At 41.8% G+C, this 25,171-nt stretch overlaps 1 protein-coding gene across 6 annotated transcripts in view; it reads left to right on the forward strand.

Annotated features, from left to right (window-relative positions):
• IPO5 (importin 5) overlaps window positions 1-25,171 on the forward strand; it is a 70,914-nt gene that overhangs the window by 39,033 nt on the left and 6,710 nt on the right. For all 6 annotated transcript variants that reach the window (XM_055359955.2, XM_031001191.3, XM_031001192.3 and 3 more), the window contains 15 exons: window positions 7-129; window positions 220-340; window positions 4,626-4,713; window positions 7,643-7,749; window positions 9,581-9,705; window positions 9,798-9,887; window positions 9,978-10,151; window positions 14,912-15,130; window positions 16,822-16,905; window positions 18,644-18,776; window positions 18,866-18,987; window positions 21,034-21,130; window positions 22,827-22,999; window positions 24,323-24,434; window positions 24,519-24,574. In XM_055359955.2, coding sequence (XP_055215930.2) covers window positions 7-129; window positions 220-340; window positions 4,626-4,713; window positions 7,643-7,749; window positions 9,581-9,705; window positions 9,798-9,887; window positions 9,978-10,151; window positions 14,912-15,130; window positions 16,822-16,905; window positions 18,644-18,776; window positions 18,866-18,987; window positions 21,034-21,130; window positions 22,827-22,999; window positions 24,323-24,434; window positions 24,519-24,574 — 1,824 coding nt within the window. The remainder of the gene's footprint in view (window positions 1-6; window positions 130-219; window positions 341-4,625; window positions 4,714-7,642; window positions 7,750-9,580; window positions 9,706-9,797; window positions 9,888-9,977; window positions 10,152-14,911; window positions 15,131-16,821; window positions 16,906-18,643; window positions 18,777-18,865; window positions 18,988-21,033; window positions 21,131-22,826; window positions 23,000-24,322; window positions 24,435-24,518; window positions 24,575-25,171) is intronic.

Raw genomic sequence — 25,171 nt, forward strand, 5'->3', positions numbered from 1 at the left:
TTCTAGGCGGTAAATGACTCGTGCTACCAGAATGATGATTCTGTCCTAAAATCCCTCGTTGAGATTGCAGATACTGTTCCAAAGTATTTGCGTCCTCACTTGGAAGCAACTCTACAGCTAAGTCTAAAGGTAAATTAAGTACGTTAGTAAACGTTCTGTTTGTTATTTTCAGGGACTAATCTAAATTATTAAATGTATACAAATATGTCTTCTTTGTAGTTGTGTGGAGACACTAGCCTCAACAATATGCAACGCCAGCTTGCCCTTGAAGTGATCGTCACCCTCTCTGAGACTGCAGCTGCTATGTTAAGAAAACATACCAATATTGTTGCACAGACTAGTAAGTCAGTGGTCTTCAGATAGTTTATGTGTATTGTGGCCAAATTTTTGGATAAATTTGCTGAGGGTTGTGTGATTTCTCAGATTGTTGAGAATATAATGAATATCCTTTTAGAATCAGATGAATTTGGGAAAATGCATCTCAATACATGCAAGCATGGACCCCCACATTGTGGTTATGCCTTTAAGACTTTGCAGACACCCTGAAATCTGGTGTTAAAAATAACATTTCTAGAGTGGAGTGTGACAGACTCTATCATTTATATGTTAATATTGGGCACAGTTAATAGAGTCAAAAACAATTCAGCGGGGATATATAGATGCACAGTAGCGAACTACAAACCAAGATAGCATGTGTTGCTTACCAGTGAAGCCAGGATTAGAAGAACAAGGTCTAACACTAGTCATGGCTCTGTTCACTATATTACATTGCTTTTGTTTTATAACCCTCGTTGCAGCAGAAACTTAAATGGCTATTGTGCTATGGAAATACTACTTTAAGTTTCATTGTGCTGGGATAAGGACTTGAGAACTAACCTGATCATTTTCTGGCCTAGCCATTTCTTAATGAGCTAATGAGTACTTGAACACTTAATTTAGAGGGTAAATACGTCACCAGATTTATTTTGTGGTGGTACCTACCTTTTGTCTTACACTGAGGTAGTGGTTGGAATTTTAGAAATATTCCCATTAAAGTCAGGAACAAGAAAAATATCTCCTTTATCACTGTTCATGTTGTACTGACTGCCCCAGCTGATGCATTAAGAGATAAAAATAAGTTATAAGCATTAGAAACAATGGCTGGGTGCAGTGGCTCATGCCTGTAATCCCAACACTTTGGGAGGCCGAGGCGGGCAGATCACCTGAGGTCAGGAGTTCAAGACCAGCCTGGCTAACATGCTAAAACCCCGTTTCTACTAAAAATACAAAAAATTAGCCAGGTGTGGTGGTGCACACCGGTAATCCCAGCTACTTGGGAGGCTGAGGCAGGAGAATTGCTTGAACCCGGGAGGTGGAGGTTGCAGTGAGCCCAGACCATGCCATTGCACTCCAGCCTGGGCAACAAGAGCGAAACTTGTCTCAAAAAAAAGAATTAGAAACAAAAATATTGCTTATTTGTAGGCTATGTGGTTATTGTCTACAAAAAGTTTTAAAGACTCAACAGATAAACTGCTAATCAAAGGGTTAAGCAAGATCCTTAGATATGAGAACATTTTATTGTAAGTGTTCCATTATTCATAATAAATCATTTAGAAAATTTTATAGGCATGAGTTGTAGTAACTGGGAATAAATCAAAAGATGTACAAGACATATGGAGAAAGTTGAATAACATATTGAAAGACTAATAGAAGAACAAATTATCAGTTCTCAAATTAATCTAGGGTTATGATAGAACAATCCTGAAATTCTTCTGAAAGAACATAGGGCCTGGAGTAGCGAAGACAATTTTGACGAATAAAGTGGAGATCTTGTTTCATCAACTGTGAATTTAGAATGCATTGATGATGCAGGTGTTGACAATGGATCGGATGGAACAAAGGGTAGAGTGTAGGAGAGGATCTGCTCACATGGGAACAAAGCCGTTTTTAAAAAGATAATTGACCAAAAGTTCTTGGGGCCAGGCATACTGGCTCAGGCCTGTAATTCCAGCACTTTGGAAAGCCAAGGTGGGTAAATTATGTGAGCTGCTGAGTTTGAGACCAGCCTGGGCGACATGACGAAACCCTGTCTCTGCCAAAAATACAAAAATTAGTCGGGCATGGTGGCACATGCCTGTGGTTCCAGCTACTCAGGAGGCTGAGATGGAGGATTGCTTGAGCCCAAGAGGTCAAGGCTGCCGTGAGCCAAGATCGCACCATTGCACTCCGGCCTGGGTGACGGAGTGAGACCCTGTCTCAAAAAAAAAAAAAAAAAATTTCTGGGATAACTGGTTCATTCTTTCTTTCATTCTTTCTCTCTTTCTTTTTTTTTTTTTTTTTTAATAGGTTTATGGGGAACAGGTGGTGTTTGGTTTAGTGGTGATTTTGGTGCACCCGTTACAGGAGCAGTGTACACTGTACCCAATGTGTAGTCTTTTATCCCTCCCACCCTTTCCCCTGAGTCCCCAAAGTCCGTTGTATCATTCTTACACCTTTGCATCCTCATAGCTCAGCTCCCACTTATGAGTTGAGAATATATAACTGGTTATTTCTATGGGGAAAAAAATTCCAACTCTAGACAGCTTATTAAAAAAACAGGCCGGGCGCGGTGGCTCACGCCTGCAGTCTCAGCACTTTGGGAGGCCGAGGCAGGTGGATCACAAGGTCAGGAGATCGAGACCATCCTGGCTAACACTGTGAAACCCCGTCCCTACTAAAAAATGCAAAAAATTAGCTGGGCGTGGTGGTGGGCGCCTGTAGTCCCAGCTTCTCGGGAGGCTGAGGCAGGAGAATGGCGTGACCCGGGAGGCAGAGCTTGCAGTGAGCCGAGATACAGCCACTGCACTGCAGCCTGGGCGACAGAGCAAGACTCTGTCTCAAAAATAATAATAATAATAATAATAATTTGGGGTCTACTCAAGACCTGAGTATTACCTTGCACGCTGGAACTAGTTAAAAAAGTTAAGGGCTAAATATTACAGATATATTTTACAAGTAATGCTTAATAGTAGATAATTTTCTAAGACTGAATCACAAACCATTGATGTAAACATTGCCAAATTTGCAAATGCGAAAACAATTTTTTGACCAATCAGATACACCATAAATGAACTGAAAAAATAAGCCACAAACTGGAAGAAAATAATTACAGTGCACACAATCAACAGTTTTGTTATCTGGAGAATACACAAAGGCTGAGAAGAGGAAATTCGTTGCTTTTTTCTTCTTTAAGATGGGGTCTTGCTCTGTCATCCAGGCTAGAGTGCAGTGACATGATCTCAGCTCACTGCAGCCTCCCAAGTAGCTGGGACTACAGGCACGCACTACCACACCTGGCTAATTTTTGTGTTTTTTGGTAGAGATAGGGTTTTACCATGTTGCCCAGGCTGGTCTTGAACTCCTGGGGTCAAGGGATTCTCCCACCTAAGCCTCCCAAAGTGCTGGGATAACAGGTGTGCACCAGCGGGCCCAGTCAGGAAATTCGTAAAAGAGGGATCTGAAATAGCTAATGAACCCTGCTAAGTCTCAGTAAAAACAAGTGTAATTGTGGAATACAGGTTGTCCAGAAGTTTGACAATATCAATTGTTAATAAAAGATGTGGAACTGAGAGGATGCTTATTCCACCCCCAGGGCACTTCACACATTTTTGTGAAATAACAGAGACCTCCACTTAAACTTCACATAGTTTATGCAACAGCTGTGCAGAGCACAGCTTGTTTGGTAATTTTTTTTTTTTAGACAGAGTCTCGCTCTGTCGTCCGGGCTGGAGTGCAGTGGTGTGATCTTGGCTTACAGCGAGCTCCACCTCCCAGGTTCACGCCATTCTCCTGCCTAAGCCTCCTGAGTATCTTAGGACTACAGGTGCTCGCCACCACACCCGGCTAATTTTTTTGTATTTGGGGTTTCACCGTGTTAGCCAGGATGGTCTCGATCTTCTGACTTTGTGATCCACCTGCCTCGGCCTCCCAAAGTGCTGGGATTACAGGCATAAGCCACCGCGCCTGGCCTTGTTTGGTAATTTTTTAGTACTATTTGAAGATAGTAATAACAATTTCATGCCTAGACTTATGCTTGTCAAAGAGAAGATGTAATAATCTCATCAAAGCAAATTTTGTAGGAGGAAAAAATTGGAAACCACCAAAATGTTTATCAGCTAGACAGTGGGTAGTATGTTTATATAATGGAATGCTATTAAATAAATTGAAATCCTTATGTGTTGAGAAAAAAGCAAATTGCTGAGGTACATATATTATGAAACCATTTATTATATAAAAAATCAAATCTTGAAATAGTACTATAATTTTGTATAGAGAGATGGAAATCTGTAGTTCAAGTGTGAAAAAACAATTGCGGAATGAGAAACATTTGTGATGTTGCTTCTTACCTCTGGTGACGGGGAGAATGTAATCGGATTTGGGAATTTCACAGGAGGGTTTGACTTATGAATGTTGCTTTTTAAAGAAACGATAAAAGCAAATATGACAAGGTTAAAATTTAACAAACCAGGTTTTGGGGGCACAGACAAATAATTGTTTTGTCTTGCTCTCTTACAGGCAAAGTAAAATCTTAAAATTCTTGTTTATAAATAGTGATATGGATAAGATAAAGTCACAGTCTTCGGGTATGAAATAATTGTTTACTTTAGTTCCTCAGATGTTAGCAATGATGGTTGATTTGGAAGAAGATGAGGACTGGGCAAATGCAGATGAACTAGAAGATGATGATTTTGACAGGTAATCAAACATTGTGTCCAGGGTGGCAGTGAAAGCCTTAGGGCTCCACGGTCCATCTCTTCACTATTGCACCCTGTAACCTGAAGGTAAACTTTTAAGCCTGGAATATGGGACACTTTGCCTTGCTGTTGTATTTATTGCTGTGTCACATTTTATAAGTAGTATTTTCTTTAGTTTTCATGTATAATTTATATTAATAAAACTTATGTTTCTTGGAAGTTCATAAAAATATTTTAATAGTTAATACATAAAGTTGTATTTTGTAATCAGGAACTGAAAGATACCTACAACAACAAACAAGGAAGTTTTTCTTTTTTTAAAAAAAGTATGACATGAAAACAGCAAATAAAGTAGCTATGTTTTTTGTTTGGTTTTGAGACGGAGTCTCGCTCTGTCGCCCAGGCTGGAGTGCAGTGGCGCGATCTCGGCTCACCGCAAGCTCCGCCTCCGGGGTTCACACCATTCTCCTGCCTCAGCCTCCCGAGTAGCTGGGACTACAGGCACCTGCCACCACGTCCAGCTAATTTTTTGTATTTTTAGTAGAGACGGGATTTCACCATGTTAGCCAGGATGGTCTCGATCTCCTGACCTCATGATCCGCCCGCCTCGGCCTCCCAAAGTGCTGAGATTACAGGCGTGAGCCACCGCACCCGGCCAAGTATCTATGTTTTTAACTGTCGTACTCTAAATTATTTCCAAGTTTTTTTGTTTTTGTTTTTAGTTTGAATATCTTTTAAAATGTGTATAAAGCAGCTTTTTTGTGATAAATGCTTTTACAGGCAGAGACTTCCCTTAGAATAATTGTTTCAACAAAATTCCCTGCAATACACATCATATTTTCCTAGTAAAAAGCAGTTTAACTTTAGGATAGACAGCATCCAGTGGTGAAAAGATGGGAGTCAACTGGGTAGAGTAACACTGGAATTACTATTGTACTTATTTATTTCAGCTTAGGAAGTCCCATGAATACAGGAAAAGTCAACCAAAATCTATATTCACTGTGCAGTAGTAATGATGGCCCCTTACATGTATGTGAAACATAGCACCTCTGAGCTCTGTTACTTTAATCAACTTTATTAGTAGTCCCAGAGGTGTATTATATTACAGTTGCAGAAAGGGAGATTGAAGATTGAGTGATTTCTCTGAGGTTATGTAGCCAGTTAATGGACTGGGGTTAATTACCATTTTTTTCATTCTTCCCAGTGCATTATACTACCACCTTTTCTTTAAAAAAGCTGAAATTGGCTGGATGCAGTGGCTCACACCTGTAATCCCAGCACTTTGGTAGGCAGAGGCGGGCAGATCACCTGAGGTCAGGAGTTCGAGACCAGCCTGACCAACATGTTGAAACCCCGTCTCTACTAAAAATACAAAAATTAGCCGGGCCTGGTGGCAGACACCTATAATCCCAGCTACTCGGAAAGCTGAGCGAGGAGAATCTCTTGAACCTGGGAGGTGGAGGTTGCAGTGAGCTGAGATCACGTCATTGCACTACGGCCTGGGCAACAGAGCAAGACTCCATCTCAAAAAAAATAAAAAGCTGAAATTATTCCCCTGAAAGAGTTGGAGTCAGTATAAACTACTAGGTTAATAAAAGTAAAAATTAAAGATATTTGGCTTTAGAATATATGTGCATTTTTGAGACTTAATCCCATTGTTAAAAATGACTGATTTCTGGCTTTAATACTATCTTGAAGTATATGAAAGGAATCTTTCACTGGAAATCACCTGATAACGGCTGAAGAGAAGACCAGGGCTAGGTCGAATTTCCTTTCTGGTTCAGTTACTGTAATGTGCTGCTACCTGTCCTTTCATTTGCCCTGCAAATGGCACTTAAATTTATACAGTTTAAGAAACTTTGTTTTCTAAACTAGATGAATAAGATTTTCTCATTTGTGAAACGGCATAAATATATTTTCAGGGTGAGATTTTTTTAAAGTCTAAAAACCTGTTCTGAAGATAATTTATAGTTTCATTTTTATAGTATTGTCTTTACATAGTAAAGATAATGCACATGAAATACACTACTGATCCTCCAGTTCTAAGCCAGGATAAGTCCAAATGCTTTTATGCCCACATTCCTTTGGCTTTCAGAGAAGGCAATAGAATTGAGTTTCACATAGCTATGCATAGTTTTTGGCAGTGCAGTTTGCACCCCTTTAAGGGTGAATAAACTCACAGTGGGGAAGATTATACATTCTCTGCACCCTTTTCAGTTTTCTATGTTCTGTTCATTGATAGGTTTGAAGACTGTATTTCTAGGAAATGAAATACATGAGGCTCTTTCAACACTGCTTTTACTGGAGTGTTGAAAGTGTCAGAAGCTGTTTCTGAGAACAGTTTTTATCCAGTAGCGGGTGGGGGTGGTCTTGAGAAATAAGATTCAGGCCGGGCACAGTGGCTCACGCCTGTGATCTTAGCATTTTGGGAGGCCCAGGCGGGCGCATCACGAAGTCAGGAGATCGAGACCATCCTGGCTAACATGGTGAAACCCCGTCTCTACTAAAACTACAAAAAAATTAGCCAGGCGTGGTGGCGGGCACCTGTAGTCCCAGCTACTCGGGAGGCTGAGGTAGGAGAATGGCATGAAGCTGGGAGGCGGAGCTTGCAGTGAGCCGAGATCGTGCCACTGCACTCCAGCCTGGGTGACAGAGCGAGACTGTCTCAAAAAAAAAAAAAAAGAAAAAGAAAAATAAGAATCAGGCATGACTTTCTAAACTATGGTGCATCATGATAAAAACATTTACTCTTTTTTCTTTTCTAAGCTGTAGAGTTTTTAACCCCTAATTTCAATTCCACATTTAAAGACAGCTTGAATTCTTTCTCAGTCTTAGTTTAATAATAATATGGTTAGAAGTATGTCTGTAGAGTATACTATTTCTTTTGTGTTTCAGATATATTGAGTACATAATTCTGTTTATGTGTTTAGCAATGCAGTTGCAGGCGAGAGTGCTCTAGACCGAATGGCTTGTGGACTTGGTGGAAAGCTCGTTCTGCCGATGATCAAGGAACACATTATGCAAATGCTTCAGAATCGTAAGCTGTGTCCTTCAAATGCTAGAATAGTGAAGTTGTGCCCTTTCTAAAGCTTAAATTCTAAGATATGTTTAGACTTAAAAATTAATCTTTGTCTTTTTATCATCCATATTTAACCCAATTCATTTATTTTACTGATAAAATTGTCAATCCCAAAGAAAATGTACAGATTTACTTCCTAGCCAAAAGTATTTAGATTTGAATTTGAAAATGATGTTATTATTTGAATTTTTATGGAATATTAGAATGTTTGAATCATATACTCTTCTTTCACCCAATATCTTTTATTTTTAAAAGAAGAAACTCTATCTAATGTTATCAAAAGAGAAACCACTTCTTTCTTTCTGTTTTTGCCCCTGACGGAGGTGATGGTGGAAGCCCACCTGCCCTGGAGGGCAGCTGTTGTTGTTGTTGACACAGGATTTCGCCATGTTGCCCAGGCTGGTCTCAAACTCCTGGCCTCAAGCAGTCCTCCTGCTTCAGCCTCCCAGAGTGCTTGGATTATAGGCATGAGCTACCACACCTGGCCATCCTTCTATTTTATTTCTATGAATATTTCAGTTACCTTTGTACCTGTAATATATATATCAGTCCCAAAGTTTATTGTTGTATGTGTTTTATTTTCATTTGTCTTTTTTAATTATAAAGTTAATGTGTTCTTTTGTTAAATTAAAATTCAGAAGTATTAAGTTAGAAGTTTGTTTGTTTTTTGGTGGAATCTCGCTCTGTTGCCCAGGGTAATGTGATCTCAGCTCACCGCAGCCTCCACCCACTGGATTCAGGCGATTCTCCTGCCCTAGCCTCCTGAGTAGCTGGGACTACAGGCACATGCCACCATGCCCAGCTATTTCGAGACAGAATCTCACTCTGTCAAACAGGCTGGAGTGCAGTGGTGCAATCTTGGCTCACTACAATGTTCGCCTCCCAGTTTCAAGCAATTCTCCTGTCTCTGCCTCCCAAGTAGCTGGGATTACAGGCATACACCACCACACCCAGCTAATTTTTGTACTTTTAGTGGAGATGGAGTTTCTCCATGTTGGCCAGGCTGGTCTCAAACTCCTAACCTCAAGTGATCCGCCCACCCCGGCCTCCCAAAATGCTGGGATTACAGGCATGAGCCACTGCACCCGGCCTAATTTTTGTATTTTTAGTAGAGACGGGGTTTCGCCATGTTGGCCAGGCTGGTCTTGAACTCCTGACTTTAAGTGATCCACCCGTCGCAGCCTCCCAAAGTGCTGGGATTACAGGTGTGAGCCACCGCGCCTGGCCTGATACATACTTTTAGAATCAAGTAGTCACGCACTTTTTCTGTTCATTTTTCTAAAAAGTAAATATACAAATGTTTTGTTTTTTGTTTTTTTTTGTTTGTTTCTGTTTTTTTTTTTTTTTTTTTTTTTTGAGATGGAGTCTCGCTCTTTCGCCCAGACCAGAGTGCAGTGGCGCAATCTCGGCTCACTGCAAGCTCCGCCCCCCGGGTTCACACCATTCTCCTGCCTCAGCCTCCCGAGTAGCTGGGAATACAGGCGCCCGCCACCGTGCCCGGCTAATTTTTTGTAGTTTTAGTAGAGACGGGGTTTCACCACGTTAACCAGGATTGTCTCGATCTCCTGACCTTGTGATCCGCTCGCCTCAGACTCCCAAAGTGCTGGGATTACAGGCGCGAGCCACTGCACCCGGCCTATACAAATGTTTTTATATTATATATACATATACCCTTTCCAAAAAAGTTTTGTTACTCTTTTCCAAATAAGAACTTTTATACATCTCCCTCTACCAGAATGACATGTTTATAATGTGTAATTGCTATTCTATCTGTAATTTTTTTCGGTAGCTGACTGGAAATACCGGCATGCAGGATTGATGGCCTTATCTGCCATTGGTGAAGGGTGCCACCAGCAAATGGAAGGAATTCTAAATGAGATCGTAAATTTTGTTTTACTTTTTCTCCAGGATCCTGTAAGTACCAGTAAATATTTGATTCAAAATGATTAGTGTAGCTTCATGTGGAAACCTTCTTGCTTTTACTAATGAAAGGGAACATTTTCCAGCATCCAAGAGTAAGGTATGCAGCCTGTAATGCCGTGGGACAGATGGCTACAGATTTTGCACCTGGTTTCCAAAAGAAATTTCATGAGAAGGTAAGTAACAAGTCCTCAAACACTTAAATCAGACTTTAGGAAGAAGGGTGGACATTTCAACATGTGTGCCCATTTGGTTTCATTTCACAGGTGATTGCAGCTCTGCTGCAGACCATGGAAGACCAAGGCAATCAACGTGTGCAGGCCCATGCAGCTGCTGCCCTCATTAACTTTACTGAAGACTGTCCCAAGTCACTACTTATTCCATACTTGGATAATTTGGTGAAACATCTGCATTCCATTATGGTACTGAAGCTTCAAGAGGTAAGTTTTAAGATCTGTAGGCTGCTTTCTGTTTGTAGATTAATTTGGGTTGATTTGATGGGTAAGAACTGGAGAAAGAGGGACTTGCAGCATGACCATAAAGAATATAAAGTAGAAAAACTGAGGAGGCTATTCAGAGTTGTGGAATGATGAGTAGAGAAATTCAGATTTGACCAAAATGTGGGCTGATAATTGGAATTGGGAAAGATACAGCTAAAGGTCAGGTAAAATCAGTGTATATGGATCACCCTGAAAATAAGGCAGAGAAGTTTTTGAACTCTGATTTATGTAAAGTGTGAAAAACCATTCTGTGTTCTTAAATGCTGCAGGAAATGATCATATGGTAAGAAATTAGTATGGTAGCATTGGGTGAGGCATACACAAAAAAGGGAGAAGATTTAAGGCAAGACCATCATACTGTCATCGTCCAGGGAGCTTAGATAGTAATAGTGGAAGAGGTGATTCTAAAAGACATTTCATGGGAAGCATTAACAGTTTGTTTCTGGCAGTTTGAATTTTAAAAGATGAAAGGGCCCAGCACGGTGGCTCACCCCCATAATCCCAGCACTTTGGGAGGCTGAGGCAGGTGGATCACCTGAAGTCAGGAGTTCGAGACCAGCCTGGCCAACATGGTGAAATCCCATCTCTCCTAAAAATACAAAATTAGCCAGGTGTGGTGGTGCACGCCTGTAATTCCAGCTACTCGGGAGGCTAAGAGGAGAATCACTTGAACCTGGGAGGCAGAGGTTGCAGTGAGCTGAGGTGGTGCCACTGCCCTCCAACCTGGGCAACAAGAGCAAAATTCTGTTTCCAAAAAAAAAGATGAAAGAGAAGAAATTAAAAAACATTGAGTATTCTAACCAGAGTGGGAGAAATACAGAAGTTGTAGAAGCAACATCATTTTTGAGTATCCAAGTAAAAATGATTATAGTTACAGCTGAAATAAGGGATGCAACCTGAAAACAATTGAATGATGTTAGTCCAGCACAGTGTGTGAGAGATGTAGATGCGAAAAGCAAGGATTTTAACCCAGTTTAGTGTCAAATGTTTATTGTCAAATGTAATGAAAATGGATTACTACTATAAAAATGAAATGAATAGAAGGCATAGAAAATAAAAGATAAACCTGCTCTCAAATTGCTATAAAAGTTTCTAATGCCCATAATTCCTATACTTAATAAGAACTGGTAGCAAATAGTTAACAAACCACAGTTTGCATAGCAGTGGTGATTGGTCAGAGAGCAAGATAAACAAGAAATGCAATGTCTCAGAAGCCAAAGACAGAGGACTTATAAACAAAGGCCCAAGTGCTCAGTATCAGATGACAGCAGACTAAGAGTATGATAAAGGAAACATTCGTGTGCCCGAAGGCAGACCGAGGTGGACCCAAGTTGAAGGCAGATTGGTTGGTTGGTTAAATCAGTAATGGATGGATCCAACATGACTTTACAGGTTTGGGTGGATGGCTGTGGTATGATAGTCTGTGTGTACCCCTGCCCTTCCTTCCTGCAGTGAGGCACTATATGGGTTTTTAAAGATAAGTGGAAGGAGTTGTTGGGATGGGATGGTAGGAGGACAGTGTTCACGAGGAAGAGTTGTACGAAGCGAAGGTAGCCTAGCAGAGGAGGAAAGACATTTCCTCTGGGGCCAGCAGCACAGTCCACACTAAACATGGAGCAGAGGTTGAGGTACAGAAGCAGAAAGTAAGATGGCTTTCTCAAGACATAGTTGAATGTGTAACACAAGGTAAAGAACTCTGCTGAGAGTGTGGGTGTAATTGACATGGGGAATTATGAAAATCTGGAGTAGTGACTGGCTCAGGTTCATATGAGTTAATAAATATTTTATTTTATTTTATTTATTTATTTTTATTTTGAGATGGAGTCTCGCCCAGGCTGGAGTGCGATAACGCACTCTCTGCTCACCGCAACCGCCGTCTCCCGGGTTCAAGCCATTCTTCTGCCTCAGCCTGCCGAGTAGCTGGGATTACAGACATGCACCACCACACCCGGCTAATTTTTGTATTTTGAGTGGAGACAGGGTTTCACCATGTTGGCCAGGCTGTTCTTTTTTTTTTTTTTTTTTTTTTTTAATTTTATTTTATTTTATTATTTTTTTTTTTTTTTATTGATCATTCTTGGGTGTTTCTCGCAGAGGGGGACTTGGCAGGGTCACAGGACAACAGTGGAGGGAAGGTCAGCAGATAAACAAGTGAACAAAGTTCTCTGGTTTTCCTAGGCAGAGGACCCTGCGGCCTTCCGCAGTGTTTGTGTCCCTGGGTACTTGAGATTAGGGAGTGGTGATGACTCTTAACGAGCATGCTGCCTTCAAGCATCTGTTTAACAAAGCACATCTTGCACCGCCCTTAATCCATTCAACCCTGAGTGGATACAGCACATGTTTCAGAGAGCACAGGGTTGGGGGTAAGGTCACAGATCAACAGGATCCCAAGGCAGAAGAATTTTTCTTAGTACAGAACAAAATGAAAAGTCTCCCATGTCTACCTCTTTCTACACAGACATGGCAACCATCCGATTTCTCAATCTTTTCCCCACCTTTCCCCCCTTTCTATTCCACAAAACCGCCATTGTCATCATGGCCCGTTCTCAATGAGCTGTTGGGTACACCTCCCAGACGGGGTGGTGGCCGGGCAGAGGGGCTCCTCACCTCCCAGTAGGGGCGGCCGGGCAGAGGCGCCCCTCACCTCCCAGACAGGGTGGCTGGCCAGGCGGGGGGCTGACCCCCCCACCTCCCTTCCGGACGGGGCGGCTGGCCGGGCAGAGGGCCTCCTCACTTCCCAGTAGGGGCGGCCAGGCAGAGGCGCCCCTCACCTCCCGGACAGGGCGGCTGGCTGGGCGGGGGGCTGATCCCCCCACCTCCCTCCCGGAGAGGGCGGCTGGCCGGGCGGGGGGCTGACCCCCCCACCTCCCTCCCGGACGAGGTGGCTGCCGGGCGGAGACGCTCCTCACTTCCCAGACGGGGGTGGCTGCTGGGCGGAGGGGCTCCTCACTTCTCAGACGGGGCGGTTGCCAGGCAGAGGATCTCCTCACTTCTCAGACGGGGCGGCGGGGCAGAGACGCTCCTCACATCCCAGACGGGGCGGCAGGGCAGAGGTGCTCCCCTCATCTCAGACGATGGGCGGCTGGGCAGAGACGCTCCTCACTTCCCAGATGTGATGGCGGCCGGGAAGAGGCGCTCCTCGCTTCCTAGATGGGATGGTGGCCGGGCAGAGTCGCTCCTCACTTTCCAGACTGGGCAGCCAGGCAGAGGGGCTCCTCACATCCCAGACGATGGGCGGCCAGGCGGAGACGCTCCTCACTTCCCAGACAGGGTGGCGGCCGGGCAGAGGCTGCAATCTCGGCACTTTGGGGGGCCAAGGCAGGCGGCTGGGAGGTGGTTGTAGCGAGCCGAGACCACGCCACTGCACTCCAGCATGGGCGCCATTGAGCACCGAGTTAACGAGACTCCGTCTGCAATCCCGGCACCTCGGGAGGCCGAGGCTGGCAGATCACTCGCGGATAGGAGCTGGAGACCAGCCCGGCCGACACAGCGAAACCCCGTCTCCACCAAAAAAGTACGAAAACCAGTCAGGCGTGGCGGCACGCGCCTGCAATCGCAGGCACTAGGCAGGCTGAGGCAGGAGAATCAGGCAGGGAGGTTGCAGTGAGCTGAGATGGCAGCAGTACCGTCCAGCTTCGGCTCGGCATCAGAGGGAGACCGTGGAAAGAGAGGGAGAGGGAGACCGTGGGGAGAGGGAGAGGGAGAGCGGCCAGGCTGTTCTTGAACGCCTGACCTCAAGTCATCCGCCCACCTGGGCCTCCCAAAGTGCTGGGATTACAGGTGTGAGTCACTGTGCCTGGCTTCTTTTTTTTTTTTCCAGACAGAGTCTTGCTCTTGTCAACCCAGCTGGGATGTAGTGGCGCAATCTCGGCTCACTGCAACCTCTGCCTCCCCAGTTCAAGCAATTCTCCTTCCTCTGCTTCCGGAGTAATGGGATTACAGGGGTGTGCCACCACACCTGGCTAATTTTTATTTATTTATTTATTTAGTAGAGACAGGGTTTCACCATGTTGGCCAGGCTGGTTTTGAACTCCTGACTCAGGTGATCCGCCTGCCTCAGCCTCCCAGAGTGCTGGGATTACAGAACAATTGTTTTAAAATATTGCTGGTGACAGGACGGGCCCAGCAGCAAATAGTTAGTAAGCATTTGTTACTAGCTGGGTCAGAGAATACCAGATCTTTGGTGCAGAGAAAAAGGTCATCTCATCTGTTTCAGTAAGACAGATGCAAGAGAAGGCAGCAGGGTTCCTTCGTGCGATCTTCTGGGGAGTAGAAGATAAAGGAAGGGGCCAAAGAGGGCATTTTCTTTATGACATAGTAAGACAGCACAAAATATAATCATAAGTAGAGGAAATCAGTGAAGAAAAAAATGAGGATGAAGTTATAGGCATTAAAGTTGATGAACAAAAAAATTTTGATTCCGTATCTGTACTCAAGAATTAGCTGTGCTTTGAGATGAGACAAAAATGAGTCAGGGGTGTTGTGTTAATAGAAGAGAGAAAAAAAATCTCACATGAATAGTTCAACATAGATTCTTTTTATAGAAATTTCCTCCAAAACCTACAGTCTCTGCTTCTGGAGAGGTGGTCTCATTCTGCTGTTTCAGAAAAGCATTCAAGAACTTGAAGGGAGTAGTAATTGTAAATTTAAATACTCCCTCCAGTTTTCCTTTGAAGTAATAATTTGTGTCTTCCTTCTAGCTGATTCAGAAAGGCACCAAGTTAGTTTTGGAACAAGTTGTGACATCCATTGCATCAGTTGCCGATACTGCAGAAGAAAAATTTGTCCCCTACTATGATTTATTTATGCCATCACTGAAGCACATCGTTGAGAATGCAGTTCAAAAAGAACTGAGACTTCTGAGAGGAAAAACTATTGAATGCATTAGCCTCATTGGTCTGGCTGTTGGGAAGGAAAAAGTAAGTAATTTCTTTTTTTTTTTTTTTTTTTTTGAGACAGAGTCTCGCTCTGTCACCCAGGCTGGAGTGCAGTGGCACGATCTCGGCTCACTGCCAACTCTGCCTCCCGGGTTCATGCCATTCTCCTGCCTCAGCCTCCCGAGTAGCTGGGACTACAGGCGCCCGCCACCACGCCTGGCTAATTTTTTGTATTTTCAGTAGAGACGGGGTTTCACCGTGTTAGCCAGGATGGTCTCAATCTCCTGACCTCGTGATCCGCCCGCCTCAGCCTCCCAGAGTGCTGGGATTACAGGCGTGAGCCACTGTGCCCGGCCAGTAATTTCTATTATGTTTAATTTACTGTACGTAATTTGGCTGTGGAGGCATTGAGAGTACTAGAGGGATTTTTTCCTTCTGAAAAATGGTTTTCTGGATGCTTGTTTTTTTCCTTACTCCTTTCACATTGCTCCTGTTTTATATACAAATTCTTGCCTTCATCTTTTCATTGTTTGTTTGTTTGTTTGTTTTCTTTTTTTTTTGAGACCAAGTCTCACTCTATCACCCAGGCTGGAGTGCAGTGGCATGATCCTGGCTCACTGCAACTTCTGCCTCCTGGGTTCAAGCGATTCTCCTCCGTCAGCCTCCCAGGTAGCTGAGATTACAGGCACCTGCCACCACTCCCAGCTGATTTTTGTATTTTTTAGTAGAGATGGGGTTTCACTATGTTGGCCAGGCTAGCCCTGATCTCCTGACCTCAAGCAGTCTGCTCACGGGTGTGAGCCACCGCACCCAGCCCGTCTTTTCATTGTTAATATTAAGGTTTCTTTTTAGCTCAGCTATGCTCTTGATGCCTCCTCCCTCCTTTCCCCACCACACACAGTGCATCTTGTGGGAGGTGTGTGGAAGTCAGTATCCATGTTCGTTCCCTTTAAATATGTGCTTGGAAACATGTCACTTGCTTTCCTATTAATCTAAAATGCATCGAGTGTTCTAAGAGAGAAATCTATGCATATAGATCTTCAGAAAATAATTACCAAGGACCACTGGCCAGTGTGTTTCTCAGCCAACATCTCAGAATTGTTCAAGCTAATGCAAAAGAAGTTTCTCTCTCATTGAATCCTCATGTTCTGACCCTGAGAATTATCAACAGAGAAGCTCTGTCTTGCCTTCTTCAAAACCAGCATCAGTATTAATTTATATTTGGAACTGGTTTCTGTGAGACACTGACCACTAAAACATTGGTATGTTTTATACCAATAAAATATTTGTATGTCCCATACTCTATATATCTGGCTTTCAATGTCTCTTTAAAACGCTGCCTGTCTATACAGTGGAGATTACCAGAACTGCAAAGAGTTAAGTGAAAATCATAGACAAAATTTTATGCAGTGAATTCTATAAACAATCTAAAATTTTCTTTCTGAATTTGAATTCAGTTTTACTACTTGAAATGTGTAAGCCATAGACTAACACCTGATGCCATTAGAAGTACCTTTATACTGTAGTTCCCTGCCCTTCAGTGGAAAATATATTTTTCTAGAAAGTGAACTAAATCTGTCACAATATAGATGAGAATTTTTCAATATGATAGTTTATCTATGGAAGTTATGACCTATGTGGGCAATGTAGTCGATTTTTTGGCAAAGCTTTGCTAATTACACAAGAAACAAAATTCGGTATCAACAAGTGTGTCTCTACATATTTTCCTCTAGTTCATGCAGGATGCATCAGATGTGATGCAGCTTTTGTTAAAGACCCAGACAGACTTCAATGATATGGAAGATGATGATCCTCAGGTAAGTGGTCTTAATGCATTTGCTTTGATCCGCTAATGAGTTGTGGACAGCACATGGTTCAATATATTTAAAACAAAAGGAGTGATAGGTTTCTTGACATACTATCAACCCCTGCTAGCAGAGACATTCTTCACTGATTTTCCTTCTGTTTCTCAAGCTACTTTTTCTCAGTCTGTTGTAGGTTGCTCTTGCTTTCTGTGACTCTCACTCAAGTTTTGGTGTTTGTGGGTTCTATCCAAGGCTCTCTTCTCACTCCTGTGGAGCAGTGTCACTCACAGACATGGCTTCCGGTTTCCTCTGTGTGCTTGCAACTTTCAGATCTTCAGAATTGAAGATTCATTTATCCAACATGTAATAGACATCTCCATTTGGGTGTCTCCTAGCCCTTTGAAGGCTGCATGACCTCCCTCCCCTGGTAGAAAATACAGAACCCAAGAATCTCAGGACACACTGCTTGCCTCTCCGCCAACGAACAGACAAAGGCATTTCATTAGGAGGAACCCCTGCCTCTCGACACACACGCACATACACACATAGGTATACATACCCAGCTAACGCTTGCTCACAGTTCTCATCCTTTACAAGATTTTCCTGATCTGTTCAGTCTCAATGGTGGGCAGTTCCAACACTGTTATAGTAACATCATAAATGTTTGTCATATCTTGATGGTATTCCCAATGCCTAACATATAACAAGGCACTCACTAAATAATTGCTGAATTAAATTTTGACTTTACATTGCCACACTGTAATAGTTTAAATAGGAAAACATACCATTTTGCAAAGAAAGCATGTTTTGTTGTTGTTTGCTTTCTTTGCAAAATGATATGCAAATATACGTGTATGTTTTGTATGTACAGAGATAACAGGCAGGAGGGATACTTAGCAGACTGCTGACAGTAGGGAGACTGAGGGGACTGTAAGCTGTAGGGAGGGGTGGTAAGGACGAGGCGTGTTGCTCACCTTTGTATCAGCCAGCATATAGTTTAATGCCTGGCATGTGAGAAACACCCAGTACCTATCTGAAGAGTGGGTGGACTTTTACATATGAAATCATTAAGAGGTGGGGCATGTGTCCATGCATGCTCAATAGATAAATAGGTAGGTGGATGACAGATATCAGGGGATAAGAATCACTTTCTAGGTTGCAGGGATGGTGAATGGAACCAGATTCTCTAGGTAATTTGTAGATGATAAAGTCTGTGTAAACACAGTAATAGGAGAAGAGGTGTTTTAAATATACTCAGCCACTTATGAGAAAATTATAACAGCTAAGAGAAAAGGATGTTTTGTTTCTTGGGTTTTAATAAATGTTTAATGAATGGAGTGGCAGGCAATAGGGATACAGAGTCAGATAAAATACATTTCTGTCTTCAAAAAATTTGTAACTGGGAGTTGATGAAATGTTTGGTTTTGTTTAGGTGATTAGTTTCATTTAGATGATTCAGATGCTAAGAAAGAAAACCATTATCACTTACTGAAAGTAGAAAGAAATACCCAAGGTTCTGGTCTTTGTGTTTTGCCTCACCTGCTGTCCATATCCCAGTGTAGTGAGTTCACAGGGATTTCATTATTGATTCTGAACCTTTTAAGTACATAACCTTTAGAAATGCTCTTACTGCTTAAAGTACTGTGAACATATCAGTAAAACATTGTTTCTATGAAATAAGGAAATGGCTTTCTTTATCACGTTTACCCATTGTTTTTTAATCTATTTTAATTTTAACATTTTTCCCCAGATCTCTTACATGATCTCAGCATGGGCCAGAATGTGCAAAATCCTTGGAAAAGAATTTCAGCAATACCTTCCAGTGGTTATGGGGCCTTTAATGAAGACGGCTTCAATTAAGCCCGAAGTAGCCCTTTTAGATAGTAGGTGTCTTTAGAAGGAGCTATCGGTTGTAATAGTTCTCTCTTTGTTATTATTTTTCATATGCATTTGTTTTCTTCTCTGTTAATAGCCCAAGACATGGAGAATATGAGTGATGATGATGGTTGGGAATTTGTGAACCTTGGAGATCAGCAAAGCTTTGGTATTAAAACTGCAGGACTAGAAGAAAAATCAACTGCTTGCCAGATGTTGGTAAGAGAGCACTGTTTTTACTAAACGTTTATTTTACATCTTATATACATTTCATATGAGTGCTTTTAATAGCTGCTAAAGAAATTACTTTGGAGAGCCAGTAATATGTTCCTTAAAAAGTAAAGTTTTCTTTCCATTTTAAAGAAATCGTATGGATAAACCTTTCATTATCAGTGCTGTTTTAAATAGCAAAAAACAACAAATAGCCCAAATTCCTGTTAGTGGGAAGATGAATGATAAATTACTGTGCCTTGGAGTAATATACTGCCATTACAAAAAGTTTATAAGCTACACGAGGGAAGGATTTTTGTTGGTTTTGTTCTTAGTCTATAGTAGGTGGCCATGGAATGTTTTTTAAACAAATGAACAGAAACGTGTTCATGCTATTTAATGTGAAACAAAACTTGTATGATTTCAATTGTGTAAAAAAACAGATATGGCAGGAAAATCAAAATGTTCAGTTATTATCCCTTATGGTGTTTGTGGTGTGCATATGTGTGTTTAGTTCCTAGTTTTCTTTTTGTTTTCTTTATGAGCATGCGTTTTAAAGTGAGGGATAATACTTTTTTTTTTTTTTTTTTTTTTGAGGTGGAGTCTCTCTTTTTCACCCAGGCTGGAGTGCAGTGGCAAAATCTCGACTCACTGCAACCTCCACCTCTGGTGTTCAGTTGATTCTCCTGCCTCAGCCTCCCGAGTAGCTGGGATTACAGGCGCCTGCCACCACAGCTGGCTACTTTTTGTATTTTTAGTAGAGATGAGGTTTCACCATTTTGGCCAGGCTGGTTTCCAACTCCTGACCTCAGGTGATCCGCCTGCCATGACCTGGGATTACAGGTATGAGCCACTGCACCTGGCCAATACTTACTTTTAAAGTTAGATTTTAGAAATTAGTGTATTTCTTATTGTCATCTTCAATACTTAGTATCTATAAATTATAAACACTGGATTTTTGTGGGTTTTTTCTCCTCTCAACTGGAAAGCAAATACAAATAATAACATCTTTAAACAGAATTAATCTTTAGATGTAGTAGAAGAGAATGAAACAATTGGGTTTTTGGGGTTTTTTTTTTTGTTTTTTTGTTTTTTTGTTTTTTTTTTTTTTTGCTTTTTGAGACAGAGTCTTACTCTGTCGCTCAGGCTGGAGTGCAATGGCTTGATCTCAGCTCACTGCAGCCTCCGTCTCCTGGGTTCGAGTGATTCTCCTGCCTTAACCTCCCGAGTAGCTAGGATTACAGGCGCACACCACCATGCCTGGCTAATTTTTTGTATCTTTAGTAGAGACGGGTTTTCACCATGTTGGCCAGGCTAGTCTTGAACTCCTGACCTCGTGATCCATCTAACTCTGTCAGCCAGGCTGGAGTATAGTGCTGCCATCCCAGCTCACTGCCACCTCCACCTCCTGGGTTCAAGCGATTCTCCTGCCTCAGCCTCCCAAGTACCTGGCATTACAGGCGCCCACCACCATGCCTGGCTAATTTTTGTATTTTTAGTAGAGATGGGGTTTCACTGTGTTGGCCAGGCTGGTCTCGAACTCCTGACCTCGTGATCTACCAGCCTCAGCCTCCCAAAGTGCTGGGATTACAAGCATGAGCCACTGTGCCCAGCCATGATTTTTTAAAAATACAAAATAACAGAAGCGTTTTCTACAGATTTACAAAGTAAATGCTTCAATTAACTGATGGTTTCAGGGTTTTTTGTATCTTTTAGAATGATTTTTCCTCAATTAAGTGATACATTTTGTTTGTTGTATTGCTGAAACTTGCTGAATGGAATACGAATGATTCCAGCCTTTGAAGGACAATATATACGACAATAATTTCCTTTTTTTTTTTCTTTTTGTCACTCACCAATACTACAATCATTTCATGACCCTTCTTTTAAGACTCTTTTTAGTTGGAAGACTAATTTGACAGTTCTACATGCAACTTTAAATGTAGTTCTAGTCAAAATACAACCTCCTGTGGTCCTTATGATTTTGCTGTTTGTTAATATTAATGCTTGAAGACTAACATGAATCTTTATTTCCTCCCAATACTTTGGTTACAGGTTTGCTATGCTAAGGAGTTAAAGGAAGGCTTTGTGGAATACACCGAACAGGTTGTCAAACTGATGGTCCCTTTACTGAAATTTTATTTCCACGATGATATCCTACAACTTCTGAATACAAAACATGTCTAGATTTAGTAAACTTGTAGTTTCTTGGAGTATTAGACAGTGTTGACTGAAGTAGACTTCACCATGATTGTTTGTATTTGCACTAAGTGTACTCTGAGGTGATAAACTCGGTTCTCTGCATGTGCCTTTGTTTCCACTTGTGCCAAAACATGAAAAAGAAAACGTGACCTATCCTATGTTTGTCAGCTTTCTGTGGCCCACTTAAGGATTTAAGGATAATTAGCAAATGATTACAATTATATATAGTTGCTACTTTCCCCAAATATCTTTTGGTAAATGTTAAGAAAATAAGACTTTTATTTTAAGAGATGGTGTCTCACTCTGTCACCTAGGCTGGAGTGCAGTGGCGTGATCAGGACGCACTGAAACCACAACCTCCCAAGTAGCTGGGACCCAGGTGCACAACACCAAGCCCAGCTAGATTTTTTTTTTTTTTTTTTTTTTGTAGAGATAAGGTCTCCCTATGTTGCCCAGGCTGGTCTCAAACTCCTGGGCTCAAGCAGTCCTCCTGCCTTGGCCCCACAAAGTTATGGGATTACACGCCTGAGCCACTGTGCCTGGCAAGACCTGTCTTAATAGATTAGAGAACCACTGATAGATGGTCAGCTTTCTGTAGCAGTGAGAATCCTACATTTCAAATGTGGATAGCACCTTTGCGGGGAAACATCACTTGGCACATCTGCATTCTTTTTTGACACAGGGTCTCACTCTGTTGCCCAGGCTAGAGTGCATGGCACGATCTCTGCTCACTGCAACCTCCACCTCCCAAGTTCAAGCGATTCTTCTGCCTCAGCCTCCTGAGTAGCTGGGATCACAGACATGCGCTACCATGCCCAGCTAATTTTTTGTATCTTTTGTTTGTTTGTTTTTGTTTTTAAGTAGAGACGGGCTTTCACCACGTTGGCCAGGCAGGTCTCGAACTCCTGACCTCAGGTGATCCACCCACATCTGCGTTCCAATATCCTTCTCAACATAATGATAGCCATAATTAATATTTTCCGGTACATTTTTATGCCTTTACACACGAGAGTGGTAGAGCCCAGACACAAACCCAGATCTGTCTGACTCCAAAGCCCGTTTGTTATCATTCCTCTTAACGGTATCCTATAGTGGTATCCTTTACAGAAGACAGCTTTTACCCAACAAAGACTTAACTTCCCAGGATGCCAGAGGACAAAGCGGGATTGCTTTTAAGAGGAAGTTATCAAGACCTTATTTTATAAATGAGATTAGATAGGGAAAGGCAATTTAATCTTTATTGAAAACTGAAAAGGCCAGCATAGGAAGAGGTCCTCGGTGGTTTTTTTCAGGGAAATACTTCAGTTGCTTTTATTAGAAACAGATAGTACCTAAGGTTTTGAGGTAGGTACAGCTTAAGGCATGCTAATGGTCATGGGTCCTTTCATAGTCATTTTTGTATTTTGGTTTACATTTGAGCAATAGGCAGCCCTTCACTGCTGCTGGACTCATTCCTGCCACTATTACAGGTGACAGAGGAGACAGGAGGTATGTCTTTTCTATTTTTATACATGCTTTATATTTAACACAAGCTCTTGGGTATCTTAGATAAACAGAAGTTGCCTAGCACTCCTATTAGTGCATTGAACCCTTTAACATTTAAGCAAAATAATAAACAGTCTTTTGAGGTTCCTTAACAATGAAACGTGTTCGAGTGGCAGCAGCGGAATCCATGCCTCTTCTGCTGGAGTGTGCAAGAGTCCGTGGTCCTGAGTATCTCACACAGATGTGGCATTTTATGTGTGATGCTCTAATTAAGGCCATTGGTACAGAACCAGATTCAGACGTCCTCTCAGAAATAATGCATTCTTTTGCAAAGGTGAATATTTTTCTCTTAAAAAATATGTATAAGGTTGTATGTTCATTTATTAGTCTTGCTGAAAGTAAAAAAAAAAAAAATTTGAGACAGAGTATTGCTCTGTCACCCAGGCTGGAGTGCAGTGGCGCAATGACAGCTCACTGCAACCTCCACCTCCTGGGTTCAAGCAATTCTCCTGCCTCATCCTTCCAAGTAGTTGGGATTATAGGCATGCGCCACCACACCTGGCTACTTTTTGTATTTTTAGTAGATGTTCCCCAGGTCTCGAACTCCTGGCCTCAGGTGATCCACCTCGGCCTCCCAGAGTGCTGGGATTACAGATGTAAGGCAGCTAAATAAATTTTTATATGCTTGTAGTGTATGATTTGTTAAAAAATAAAAATGTTAAATTTTTTGTTTTAATATTTTGGTATTATTATGTTTGTTTTAAAGAGGGTAAATTTGCCTTGGAAGGGCAGTATAGGTAGAGGGAATGATACGGGCAGCGGCATGGAAGCATGCATTCTTTGGAAAAAGAGAAGAAATTCTGAATACTCTAGTATTTTAGTCTTGCACTTAATAATCCAACTATAGAAGCTTGGGTATCATCTCCAGTTTCTGTTCTTTACACTTTCCTCAATTCTTCTCTTTTTTTTTTCATTGCCCCATCTTTTTCTTGCCATTGAAATAGCCTCACTTGGTCTACTCCAGATGTCTCCTTTCTTTTCCTCTCAGTTCATTCTCCTTTCCTCAAGCACTGCCTTCCTCTTGAGTCACTTCCTTTCTCATACAGTGTCACTCCCATTTTGCACAACTCTAGTTTGCTCCAATCTTGATTGAAGATTTACAGTTTCTCAGCATCTTTATATGTCCTTATTTACACTCCTGTAATTCAGAATTCCTTCTGATTTTCCAAAGACAGCATGTTTCCATACCATTGCCTATATTTTATTTCTTCTACCTCTAATGCCCTTCCTCCAATGTTCTTGTATGTTGTGTGTACGGAGTATGGATATAGCAATTGTGTTCCTTAGGAGCTGGTGGGTGTGTGTGTGTGTGTGTGTGTGTGTGTGTGTGTGTGTGTGTTTTCCATCTTTGACTCCTCAGTACCAAGCATGATGCCTGGCATCTAGGTATGCTCAGTAGTGTTCAAAAGAAAATATTTTTTTCTAACTCCAATCTCTAAAATGCTGTCATTCTAACAAATACAAGCTAAGCATATGTAAATAATCTTCCAGGATACTGAACTGTGTTCATTTTTCCATATGATTCTTAGTGGAGTTTAACTTTGGACTCCAAACACCCCAAATCTTATGGATTGCTTTCTTTCCTCAACCTCATTAGTGCATTGAAGTAATGGGAGATGGATGCCTTAATAATGAACACTTTGAAGAACTGGGAGGTATATTGAAAGCAAAGCTTGAAGAACATTTTAAAAATCAAGAATTACGACAAGGTAAGTTTTCCATGCTTTTATTTCTGAATATAATCCTTGACCATCTTGGCGATCATTTAAAACATTTATTTGGGTGTGTTTTAGTTAAAAGACAAGATGAAGACTATGATGAACAGGTCGAAGAGTCACTACAAGATGAGGTAAGTTATTCCCTTTGGAACTTACTTACGTGACCACTTGCATCTGAAAGACGTAAATGCCTCAATTTCTGATTTATGTGACTTGTCATTCTGATGTAATTATCAGTCTTTAGCAGAGGAGTCAGATATATTTCCTCTCTTAATTTATGAATAAGTAATTTGAAATTAAACTGATATGTCTTTTGGTGCTATGTGCATTTTGTTGTAATACCTCACTCAACAAAACACCTTGAGGTTTACCTAGTTCATTTACATACTGCTCACAACAACCATTTGTATTTTGTGGTGCTTTCACTATATTAAAGATGAGTAACCTAAAATTCCAATGTTAAATGATTGCCTAGAGTCACACTGTTGACGGTCTGGGGCCTTTTTCACCATGTTACTTAGTTCTCTCATCAAACCACCTAGGACTGTCAAGCATACTTCATTGTGTGTTTAGAGTCCAGCATCTCATATGTGGCCACTTGGTGGGCCAGTGCTACCGTGTAGGTAGTACCAGCTTCCTGAGGGTGCCCACATGCTTGTAGGCCCAAATTGCCACTAACAGCAAGACCCCATTCTCCCCACCATCCACCCCGAAATGAGGACTATTCT

Source organism: Gorilla gorilla, chromosome 14 (assembly GCF_029281585.2).
Source record: "Gorilla gorilla gorilla isolate KB3781 chromosome 14, NHGRI_mGorGor1-v2.1_pri, whole genome shotgun sequence".
NCBI lineage: Eukaryota > Metazoa > Chordata > Mammalia > Primates > Hominidae > Gorilla > Gorilla gorilla.